At 42.4% G+C, this 12905-nt stretch overlaps 1 protein-coding gene across 2 annotated transcripts in view; it reads right to left on the bottom strand.

Annotated features, from left to right (window-relative positions):
* The window catches only part of celsr2 (cadherin, EGF LAG seven-pass G-type receptor 2), a 47796-nt gene that overhangs the window by 17965 nt on the left and 16926 nt on the right, over nt 1–12905 (bottom strand). For both annotated transcript variants that reach the window (XM_073865534.1, XM_055217384.2), the window contains one exon: nt 3717–4406. In XM_073865534.1, coding sequence (XP_073721635.1) covers nt 3717–4406 — 690 coding nt within the window. The remainder of the gene's footprint in view (nt 1–3716; nt 4407–12905) is intronic.

The raw sequence follows: 12905 nt of genomic DNA on the forward strand, positions 1-12905 counted from the left end.
AAGTGTGTGTAATGAAATATTAATGTGTTGTGTGTTAGATTGTGAAGGTCTTTGATGTGAAATGAGGTCAGGGGTTTACATCAAACAGATCTGTGCTCATAAATATTCATCTGAGAGAGTTGAAGCCATCGACTGAACAATAAAAACTCAATCCTTACACCTGTCTGTGACCTTTAACACTCAATACAACACTTACAAACACATTTACATCACAACACTTCATTCATTCAACAATCATCAGTCCTGATCACTGATACAGCAAATCATTCAACACACCTGAGATTCACTACAACACATGAGCTCATGTAAAAGATTCATACTGAGTGAATCAAATGAATCATTTCTGAGAGTCTATTTTAAATGAATAGAGAGAGATGTGTGTTGTGTTGTGTGATGTGAAGTTCATGAGCTCATCTGGAGTTCAGTGTGAGATATTAGATGTTGAACATCTACACAACATCTACATCAATTATTAACACACTTTAACTCCACTGCCGAGTATAAATCATTCATCTTATCAAACTGAACAAATCTCATGAGAGATGAGACTGTCACTGACACACATACTCCTACACAACACACACACACACACACACACACACACACACATACATACACACACAAGCTGTATAAGAGCAGCTGGCAGCCCTGCAGGAGACAGACAGACACTTTCTGCTGTGTTTAATACACAATATTCTCCTGATAACACACACACACACATATTTCATAGACATACACTGTTTTATATCAGTTTATATCTACTAAACTTGAAGCAGTGTACTTTATGAAATCATGTATCATGAAAATGATCTAAAATGCTTTACTGTATTAGTGAGGACCAAATCTGGCCCACACACCTGAACACCTACACAACACTCTTGTGTGAAAGAAACCACCTACACACACACACACACACACACACACACACACACACACACACACACACACACACACACACACACACACACACACAGAAAGAGAGAAAACGCACTTTATCTAGAGGATTATATTCAGAAAGAATAAGAGCTGGTGTGTTAAAATGAACACAAGACTCAGCAATCACATCAGAACACAAATATTTCCTTCCACTAAATCACAAAATTACTGTCACTTTCTTTCTCTCTCCTCTCAGTTCATCTCACAATCACATATGTCTCATCACATCATCACATCATGAAATCTCACAGTCACATCTCATTTTCACATCTTATTATCACATCATCACATTTCATATCACATCTCATCATCACATTTCATTTCACATCTCACCATCACATCACATCTCATTTTCACATCTTATGATCACATCATCACATTTCATATCACATCTCATCATCACATCTCACCATCACATCACATCTCATTTTCACATCGTATTATCACATCATCACATTTCATATCACATCTCATCATCACATTTCATTTCACATCTCACCATCACATCACATCACATCTTATTTTCACATCGTATTATCACATCATCACATTTCATATCACAGCTCATCAACACATTTCATTTCACATCTCACCATCACATCACATCACATCTCAGTTTCACATCTTATTATCACATCATCACATTTCATATCACATCTCATCATCACATCTCATCATCTCATCTCATCATCACATCACATCTCATCTCATCATCACATCTCATCATCTCATCATCATATCTCATCCCATCTCATCTCATCTCATCCTCATATTTCACATCACATCTCATCATTACATCTCATCAAAGCATCACATTATCAAATCTCAACATCACATCTCATCGCATCATTACATCTCATCAAAGCATCACATCACATCATCACCTCATCTCATCACATCACCTCATCTTATCACATCACATCTAATCATTACATCACATCTCATCTCATCATAACATCTCATCACTACATGACCTCACACCATTACATCTCATCAAATCACATCACCTCATATCATCATATCATCACATCACCACATCTCATCATTACATCTCATGAAATCTCATCACCTCATCACATCACATCACATCTCATCTCATCTCATCATCACATCATCACATCTCATCACATTACATCACCTCATTTCATCTCATCACATCATCATCACATCATATCTCATCATCACATTACATCACCTCACCTCATCACATCACATCTCATGTCATCTCATCATACCATCTCATCACATTACATCACCTCACCTCATCACATCTAATCATTACATCACATCACATTTCATCTCATCATAACATCTCATCGCTACATCTCATCAAATCACATCACCTCATCTCATCATATCATCACATCACCACATCTCATCATTACATCTCATGAAATCTCATCACCTCATCACATCACATCACATCTCATCTCATCTCATCTCATCTCATCTCATCTCATCTCATCATCACATCTCATCACATTACATCACCTCATTTCATCTCATCACATCATCATCACATCACATCTCATCATCACATTACATCACCTCACCTCACCTCACCTCATCACATCACATCTCATGTCATCTCATCATACCATCTCACCACATTACATCACCTCACCTCATCACACCATCTCATCTCATCACATTACATCACCTCACCTCATCACATCTCATCACATCACATTACATCACATCACCTCATCACATCACATCACATCACAACTCATCATCACATCACATCTCACCACACCATCTCATCACATTACATCACCTCATTTCATCTCATCTCATCACATCATCATCACATCACATCTCATCATCACATTACATTACATCATCACATCTCATCACCTCGCCTCATCACATCACATCACATCTCATGTCATCTCATCATACTATCTCATCACATTACATCACCTCATCACATCTCATCACACCATCTCATCACATTACATCACCTCATCACATCTCAACTCATCTCATCTCATCTCATCTCATCACACCATCTCATCACATCACATAACATCACCTCACCTCACTCATCACATCACATCACATCACATCACCTCATCACATCACATCACCTCATCACATCACATCACTCATCTCATCTCATCTCATCTCATCTCATCTCATCTCATCTCATCTCATCTCATCCCATCCCATCCCATATCAAATCGCTCATCTCATCACATCTCATTACATCACATCACATCACCTCATCACATCACTCATCACATCACACATCACATCACTCATCACATCACATCATTATCATAATCACATCTCTTTATATCCTCTCTCATGTTTCTGATCAGCTCGCCTGATCTCACATCACCTCACATCTGACTTTTAACTTTGTGATTTCATCTGTAAAGTCTCATTTCTGACCATTATCATCTCAGATCAAAATCTCACCACATCTCTCATCGTGTACTATTTCCCATGAAAAGGCCCTGATGGATATAAACCCTCAAACAGGTCTGAACCAGTTCTGAGAGAAACCCTATAATCTAGCTGTTATTAGTGTTTGTGTGTGTGTGTGTCTGGAATATAAAGCTGTGAATCCTTCATAACATCCACAGCGCTAAAGCAATCAAAATACACCTGCAGGACACCAGAGAGAGACAGAGAGAAATACTCCATACATATAATCCCTCTTTTATTATGTCTTTGGGGTAAGAAGTATTTCATATGAATATTTCATAGGTGTGAATTTTAACCGAATATAAAGACACGTGTGTGTGTGTAGAGGCTCCGCCCCATCTCCTTACCTGTGTAGTCATGAAGACACTCACAGGTGAAGCCTCCTTCATGACTGCGACAGATGCCGTGAGGACCGCAGGGTTTGGAGTAACACAAGTCGATTTCAGTCTCGCAGTAATCACCCGTGAACCCGAGCGGACAGCGACACCTCAGTCCGCCGATGGGATGGATGGGTCGGAACAGGATGGTGTCCGAGGCCACGAACGGTGCCAGACTGTCAAACTTCAGGACGGACACGCACTTCATGTAGTTCTCGCACGGCTCCCGAAGGCAAATGTTGTCGTCGAACGGCAGGACCTCCTGCGAGGAGATCTGAGCCAGCAGACTGCGGTTCAAATACAAACGCTCCTGTAACTCCTCCGATCCGAAGAACTCCACCTCACCTCCGCCGCTCCGACCCAAACGAGCCGGACTGACCCCGTGACCCCGCGAACCCTCGCCCGGCACCGCCACCGACAGACTGACGTTCAGAATCCCGGCGCTGACGTCTGTGTCGTCCTGGATGTTGAAGACCACCACGTCCTCGCGAGAGGCCGAGAGCACCCGGGCCACGCCCTCCAGGAACTGAGCCAATAAGAGTGAGAGGAAGCGCTCCTGCGATGTGTTGGCCAATCGCAGCGTGATGCTGTTGGAGAGCATTTCATCTGTGATGATGGTGACCTGCAGCAGACATTGAGCTGATACAGAGTGAACTCCATCTGCAAAAACACAGAAAAATCACCGTTAGCACTCACATAATCAACATAACATTCACCTCAAAGTTTAGTAAAACAGCTTCCTCTGAGTGAGCGACCGTAACCAAAGGGGGCGGAGCTTCCAGGGGTCAACTTAAGTCTAATGAGGCTGAGGGGTGAAGTGACTTCCTGTTCTGGCTCAAACAAGCAGCTTCAGGACAATCTAACAGTGATCACTAATTAACCAGACACACATACAACCCATTAGCATGCAAATAAACGTCATTAATCCGCCTCTCTCAACCGCCAGCCAATAATGATCCAAGATCCAGAACAGCATTCCAAACACAACCAGAGGAATCCTGGGAACTGTGCTGCCTGAGCCGAGTACACACACACACACACACACACACACACACACACACACACACACACACACACACACACACACACACACACACACACACACACACACACACACACACACACACACACACACACACACACACACACACACAATACACTTAATGAAATCAAAGCCATCCTTAAACAAACATTACTGCCAACACACAACAACAAGCTTTGTGTGATATCTGTGAGATTGAGTCCAGAGTGATTATTACACAAACGCACAATGAAAGAGAAACAACACAACAACACAACTTCTGAAGAATTCAAAGAGTTTTGTGTTCCTGTATCTTCACTGGATGAGTATTGTGTGTTAGCAGCTCAAAGGTCATGGGTTCAAATCTCTGGGTACAAACTAGAGGTCTCGGGTATAAAGAAATGTACTCGACCCAAATCACTTTTTACCCAAACCTGACATGCATTAATCAAACCCGAGAAAAGTAGACCAGAGTCCGACCCGAACCAGTGGCAATTTTTTAACTCGACTGGACCCAAATGTAGATGATGATTGATTGACAGGTTTGTCTCAATGAAAATTAAACTACCGCCTACCTTGGCATACAGAGGAGGGGTTGGAAAAGGACTTGATGCACACATGGGATAGTTTGGGTTGTCTCGGGTCCATTCAGCAAAAACACAATCATTTAAAATTTGCTGATGTTGTCATTATTATACCTGACCTGTGTCTGAGGCACACGTGAAACTTTTCGACCGAACCCGCTTAGTCGGACTTCATGTTTTTGGAGAAGACCTCTAACACACATACTGACGAAATGAAGAGCTTGAATGCACTGTAAGTCACTTATATATGTACGTAAATACAAAAAAAACAATCTGACCACTGTACACACAGACTCAACGTCAGCCAATCAGATGATCTTATACAACATACATCACACAATCACTACTGTCTGCTTATACTGACACTTTAACATGATAGATAGATGTGTGTGTGTGTGTGTGTGTGTGTGTGTGTGTGTGTTTGTGTGTGTGTGTGTGTTATACCTCATGACCTCACACACACACCTCATTTTTCTCACTGTAAGAATGTCAATGGAAATGTGAAACCTACAAACTCATGAATCTGCAGGAGAAACCTCTGTGTTTATTATGTTGGCTTGAAAAAGCCAACATACTGTTCTTCATCTTAATCTTATTATTAGTGGTGCTTGCATTTATGCAAGGCATCACTATTATTATTCCCCATACTTATTATTATTATTCTTCTTTTTCTGGACACTTTTTCGGCGCGTAACTAGTCCTGCACGGTTTAACGTAGTCCCATGAAAGAGGGCTCAAATCGACCGGATTATTGAGGAGAGGTGTGCTATGACTTTTATAAGCGATCGGGTGCAGGATTTCTGAAAGGGGGGCGAAAAACCACCCGAAAAATCCCATTGACTTAACATTGCGCCCAACTTTGACGAGTCATAGCTCCGCTCGAGGATTTTATAGAAACATGTGGGTTACAACATTTGAAGAGGGTGGTAGGCTCTGTAAGAACATGGATCACAATGGGGTGTAAGTTGTACCCCTGGGGTGTAGGAGGTGCCCAAAAATGCCCAATGAAAAGTCAATGGGGCAAAATCCCATAGACTTACCATTGCAAAAACTTTGACGGGTCATAGGTACGAGCGAGGATTTTGTAGAAACATGTGGGTTACTAAATTTGAAGAGGGTGCTAGGCTATGTAAGAACATACATGACATTGGGGTGTAAGTTGTACCCCTGGGGTTAAAGAGGCACCCGAAAATTCCCATTGACTTATAATGGGGCAGGAAACATGCCCATATAAGGGAATAAAACAGTTCCAGATGGGATATCTTTGCTTTACAGTGTCGTAGAGATAAGTGGGTGGGCTCATTTCACTCGGGCATCCAATCAGTCTCTCAGGATTATCTCAGAGCTATTAAGCCACGCCCCTAGCAACAATTTTGGGCACCCTAGCAACATCTCCCATAGACTGCCATTATAAAATGCCCAGTTGGATATCTTTGCACCACAGTGTCATAGAGACATGGGGGTGGGCTCATTTTACTCAGGCATCCAATCAGTCTCTCAGGATCCTTACATAGGTATTAAGCCACGCCCCTAGCAACCACTTTTGAGCACCCTAGCAACATAAAATTCAAACAGTTATATCTCCGCATCAGAACATCGTAGAGACACGGGGGTTGGACCGTTTGACTCGTGACTCGGGGTGTAATCATTATGGGATGCCAATTTTTTCCCTAGCAACCAAATACAGTACCCTAGCAACAGAGTAAACAAAGCCTTATATCTCCGCATCAGAACATCGTAGAGACACGGGGGTTGGACCGTTTGACTCGTGACTCGGAGTGTAATCATTATGGGATGCGAATTTTTTCCCTAGCAACCAAATACAGTACCCTAGCAACAGAGTAAACAAAGCCTTATATCTCCGCATCAGAACATCGTAGAGACACGGGGGTTGGACCGTTTGACTCGTGACTCGGAGTGTAATCATTATGGGATGCCAATTTTTTCCCTAGCAACCAAATACAGTAGCCTAGCAACAGAGTAAACAAAGCCTTATATCTCCGCATCAGAACATCGTAGAGACACGGGGGTTGGACCGTTTGACTCGTGAATCAGAGTATAATCACTATTGGATGTCAAATTTTTCCCTAGCAACCAAATACAGTACCCTAGCAACAGAGTAAACAAAGCCTTATATCTCCGCATCAGAACATCGTAGAGACACGGGGGTTGGACCGTTTGACTCGTGACTCAGAGTGTAATCATTATGGGATGGCATTTTTTCCCTAGCAACCAAATACAGTACCCTAGCAACAGAGTAAACAAAGCCTTATATCTCCGCATCAGAACATCGTAGAGACACGGGGGTTGGACCGTTTGACTAGTGACTCAGAGTGTAATCATTATGGGATGCCAATTTTTTCCCTAGCAACCAAATACAGTACCCTAGCAACAGAGTAAACAAAGCCTTATATCTCCGCATCAGAACATCGTAGAGACATGGGGGTTTGACCGTTTGACTCGTGACTCGGAGTGTAATCATTATTGGATGCCATTTTTTTCCTAGCAACCAAATACAGTACCCTAGCAACAGAGTAAACAAAGCCTTATATCTCCGCATCAGAACATCGTAGAGACACGGGGGTTGGACCGTTTGACTCGTGACTCAGAGTGTAATCATTATGGGATGCCATTTTTTCCCTAGCAACCAAATACAGTACCCTAGCAACAGAGTAAACAAAGCCTTTTATCTCCGCATCAGAACATCGTAGAGACACGGTGGTTGGACCGTTTGACTCGTGACTTAGAGTATAATCATATATTGTTCCCCGAAATTTGCCACGGCAAGCACCACTTCACATTTTCTTCAGGAAATGTACCTATCTAGTTATTATTCTTCTTTTTCTGGACACTTTTTCGGCGCGTAACTCGTCCTGCACGGTTTAACGTAGTCCCATGAAAGAGGGCTCAAATCGACCGGATTATTGAGGAGAGGTGTGCTATGACTTTTATAAGCGATCGGGTGCAGGATTTCTGAAAGGGGGGCGAAAAACCACCCGAAAAATCCCATTGACTTAACATTGCGCCCAACTTTGACGAGTCATAGCTCCGCTCGAGGATTTTGTAGAAACATGTGGGTTACAACATTTGAAGAGGGTGGTAGGCTCTGTAAGAACAAGGATCACAATGGGGTGTAAGTTGTACCCCTGGGGTGTAGGAGGTGCCCAAAAATGCCCAATGAAAAGTCAATGGGGAAAAAATCCCATAGACTTACCATTGCAAAAATTTTGACGGGTCACAGCTCCGCTCAAGGATTTTGTAGAAACATGTGGGTTACATTATTTGAAGAGGGTGGTAGGCTCTGTAAGAACATACATCACAATGGGGTGTAAGTTGTACCCCTGGGGTGTAAGAGGCACCCAAATTTCTCATTGACTTATAATGGGGCAGGATACATGCCCATAAAAGGGAATAAAAAAGTTCCAGATGGGATATCTTTGCTTTACAATGTCGTAGAGACAAGTGGGAGGGCTCATTTTACTCGGGCATCCAATCAGTCTCTCAGGATCATCTCAGAGCTATTAAGCCACGCCCCTAGCAACCATTTTGGGCACCCTAGCAACATCTCCCATAGACTGCCATCATAAAATGCCCAGATGGATATCTTTGCACCACAGTGTCATAGAGACATGGGGCTGGGCTCATTTTACTCAGGCATCCAATCAGTCTCTCAAGATCCGTACATATGTATTAAGCCACGCCCCTAGCAACCACTTTTGAGCACCCTAGCAACATAAAATTCAAAGTGTTATATCTCGGCATCAGAACATCGTAGAGACACGGGGGTTGGACCATTTTCCTTGGGACTTGAAGTGTAATCACTGGCCACATAATTGGCCACGCCCAGACCACCCCCCTAGCAACCAAATTTGAGCACCCTAGAAACCGAATAAACAAAGCCTTATATCTCCATATCAGAACATCATAGAGAAACAAGGGTTGGACCGTTTTACTTGTGACTTGGAGTGTAATAACTAGGCACATCATTTGCCACTCCCAAGCCACGCCCCTAGCAGCCAAATATGAACACCCTAGCAACATAATAAACAAAGCCTTAAATCTCTGGATCCGAACATCATAGAAACATGGGGGTTGGGTCTTTGGGTCATGTTAGCTTTATGCTAGCTTCATGCTAAGTCATACTAGCTTCATGCTAGTTTCATGCCAGCTTTATGCTAATTTCATAATAAATCTTGCTAATCATTCTAGTTTTATGTTAACTTTATGCTAACTTTATGCTAACTTCATGCTAATCATGTTAGCATCATGCTAGCTTCATGCTAATTCATGTTAGCATCATGCTAGCTTTATGCTAATTCATGTTAGCATCATGCTAGCTTCATGCTAATTCATGTTAGCATCATGCTAGCTTCATGCTAATTCATGTTAGCATCATGCTAGCTTCATGCTAATTCATGTTAACATCATGCTAGCTTCATGTTAATTCATGTTAACATCATGCTAGCTTCATGCTAATCATGCTAACATCATGCTAACTTCATGCTAATCATGTTAGCTTCATGCTAGATTCATGCTAATTCATGTTAGCATCATGCTAGCTTCATGGTAATTCATGTTAGCATCATGCTAGCTTCATGGTAATTCATGTTAGCATCATGCTAGCTTCATACTTATTCATGTTAGCATCATGCTAGCTTCATGCTAATTCATGTTAACATCAAGCTAGCTTCATGCTAATTCATGTTAGCATCATGCTAGCTTCATGCTAATTCATGTTAGCATCCTGCTACCTTCATGCTAATTCATATTAGCATCATGCTAACTTCATGCTAATCATGTTAGCATCATGCTAGCTTCATGCTAATCGTTTTAACATCATGCTAGCTTTATGTTAATCATGTTAACAACATGCTAGCTTCATGCTAATCATGCTAGCTTCATGCTAATCATGCTAACTTTATGTTAATCATGTTAACATCATACTACCTTCACGCTAATTATGCTAACATCATGCTAGCTTTATGCTAATTATGCTAGGGTCATGCTAGTCATGCTACCTTCAATAAACTAAGCCTTATATTTCTGCATCAGAACATCGTAGAGACACAGGGGTTGGACCTTTTGACTCGTGGCTTGGAGTATAATCATATATTTTCACGAAATTTGCCACGGCAAGCACCACTTCACATTTTCTTCAGGAAATGTACCTATCTAGTTATTATTATATTTTATTCTTACATCTGCACGTTTTTTCGGCACCTAACTCGTCCCGCACGGTTTGTCGTAGACCCATGACAGAGGGCTCAAATCGACCGGCTTATTGAGGAGAGGTGTGCTATGACTTTTATAAGCGATCGGGTGCAGGATTTCCGAAAGGGGGGCGAAAAACCACCCGAAAAATCCCATTGACTTAACATTGCGCCCAACTTTGACGAGTCATAGCTCCACTCGAGGATTTTGTAGAAACATGTGTGTTACAACATTTGGAGAGGGTGGTAGACTCTGTAAGAACATACATCACATTGGGGTGTAAGTTGTACCCCTGGGGTGTAAGAGGCGCCCAAAAGTGCCCCAATGAAAAGTCAATGGGGGGAAATCCCATAGACTTAACATTGCAAAAACTTTGACGGGTCATAGGTACGAGTGAGGATTCCTTAGAAACATGTGGGTTACATTATTTGAAGAGGGTGCTAGACTCTGTAAGAACATGGATCACAGTGGGGTGTAAGTTGTACCCCTGGGGTGTAAGAGGCACCCGAAATTTGGGGCAGGAAACATGCCCATATAAGGGAATAAAAAAGTTCCAGATGGGATATCTTTGCTTTACAATGTCGTAGAGACAAGGGGGTGGGCTCATTTTACTCAGACATCCAATCAGTCTATCAGGATATTCCCAAAGCTTTTAAGCCACGCCCCTAGCAACCACTTTTGAGCACCCTAGCAACATAAAATTCAAACAGTTATATCTCTGCATCAGAACATCATAGAGACACGGGGGTTGGACCGTTTGACTAGTGACTCAGAGTGTAATCATTATGGGATGCCAATTTTTTCCCTAGCAACCAAATACAGTACCCTAGCAACAGAGTAAACAAAGCCTTATATCTCCGCATCAGAACATCGTAGAGGCACGGGGGTTGGACCGTTTGACTAGTGACTCGGCGTGTAATCATTATGGGATGCCAATTTTTTCCCTAGCAACCAAATACAGTACCCTAGCAACAGAGTAAACAAAGCCTTATATCTCCGCATCAGAACATCGTAGAGACACGGGGGTTTGACCGTTTGACTCGTGACTCGGAGTGTAATCATTATGGGATGCCAATTTTTTCCCTAGCAACCAAATACAGTACCCTAGCAACAGAGTAAACACAGCCTTATATCTCCACATCAGAACATCGTAGAGACACGGGGGTTTGACCGTTTGACTCGTGACTCGGAGTGTAATCATTATGGGATGCCAATTTTTTCCCTAGCAACCAAATACAGTACCCTAGCAACAGAGTAAACAAAGCCTTATATCTCCGCATCAGAACATCGTAGAGACACGGGGGTTGGACCGTTTGACTCGTGACTCAGAGTGTAATCATTATGGGATGTCAATTTTTTCCCTAGCAACCAAATACAGTACCCTAGCAACAGAGTAAACAAAGCCTTATATCTCCGCATCAGAACATCGTAGAGACACGGGGTTTGGACCGTTTGACTCCTGACTCGGCGGGTAATCACTAGGGGATTCCAATTTTTTCCCTAGCAACCAAATACAATACCCTAGCAACAGAGTAAACAAAGCCTTATATCTCCGCATCAGAACATCGTAGAGACACGGGGGTTGGACCGTTTGACTCTTGACTCGGAGGGTAATCACTAGTGGATGCCATTTTTTCCCCTAGCAACCAAATACAGTACCCTAGCAACAGAGTAAACAAAGCCTTATATCTCCGCATCAGAACATCGTAGAGACACGGGGGTTGGACCGTTTGACTCGTGACTCAGAGTGTAATCATTATGGGATGTCATTTTTTTCCCTAGCAACCAAATACAGTACCCTAGCAACAGAGTAAACAAAGCCTTATATCTCCGCATAAGAACATCGTAGAGACACGGGGGTTGGACCGTTTGACTCGTGACTCGGAGGGTAATCACTAGTGGATGCCATTTTTCCCCTAGCAACCAAATACAGTACCCTAGCAACAGAGTAAACAAAGCCTTATATCTCCGCATCAGAACATCATAGAGACACAGGGGTTGGACCGTTTGACTCGTGACTCGGAGGGTAAGCACTAGTGGATGGCAATTTTTCCCTAGCAACCAAATACAGTACCCTAGCAACCGGAAAAACACAGCCTTATATCTTCGCATCAGAACATCGTAGAGACACGGGGGTTGGACCGTTTGACTCATGACTTAGAGTATAATCATATATTGTTCCCCGAAATTTGCCACGGCAAGCACCACTTCACATTTTCTTCAGGAAATGTACCTATCTAGTTATTATTATTATTCTTCTTCTGATCCCCACTTTTTCTGACTGTAACTCCTCCTAGAGCTTTCAAGCTACACCCACAAAACTTTACAAAACTTTTAAGACTG

The sequence above is a fragment of the Misgurnus anguillicaudatus genome, unplaced genomic scaffold (assembly GCF_027580225.2).
Source record: "Misgurnus anguillicaudatus unplaced genomic scaffold, ASM2758022v2 HiC_scaffold_31, whole genome shotgun sequence".
Lineage (NCBI taxonomy): Eukaryota > Metazoa > Chordata > Actinopteri > Cypriniformes > Cobitidae > Misgurnus > Misgurnus anguillicaudatus.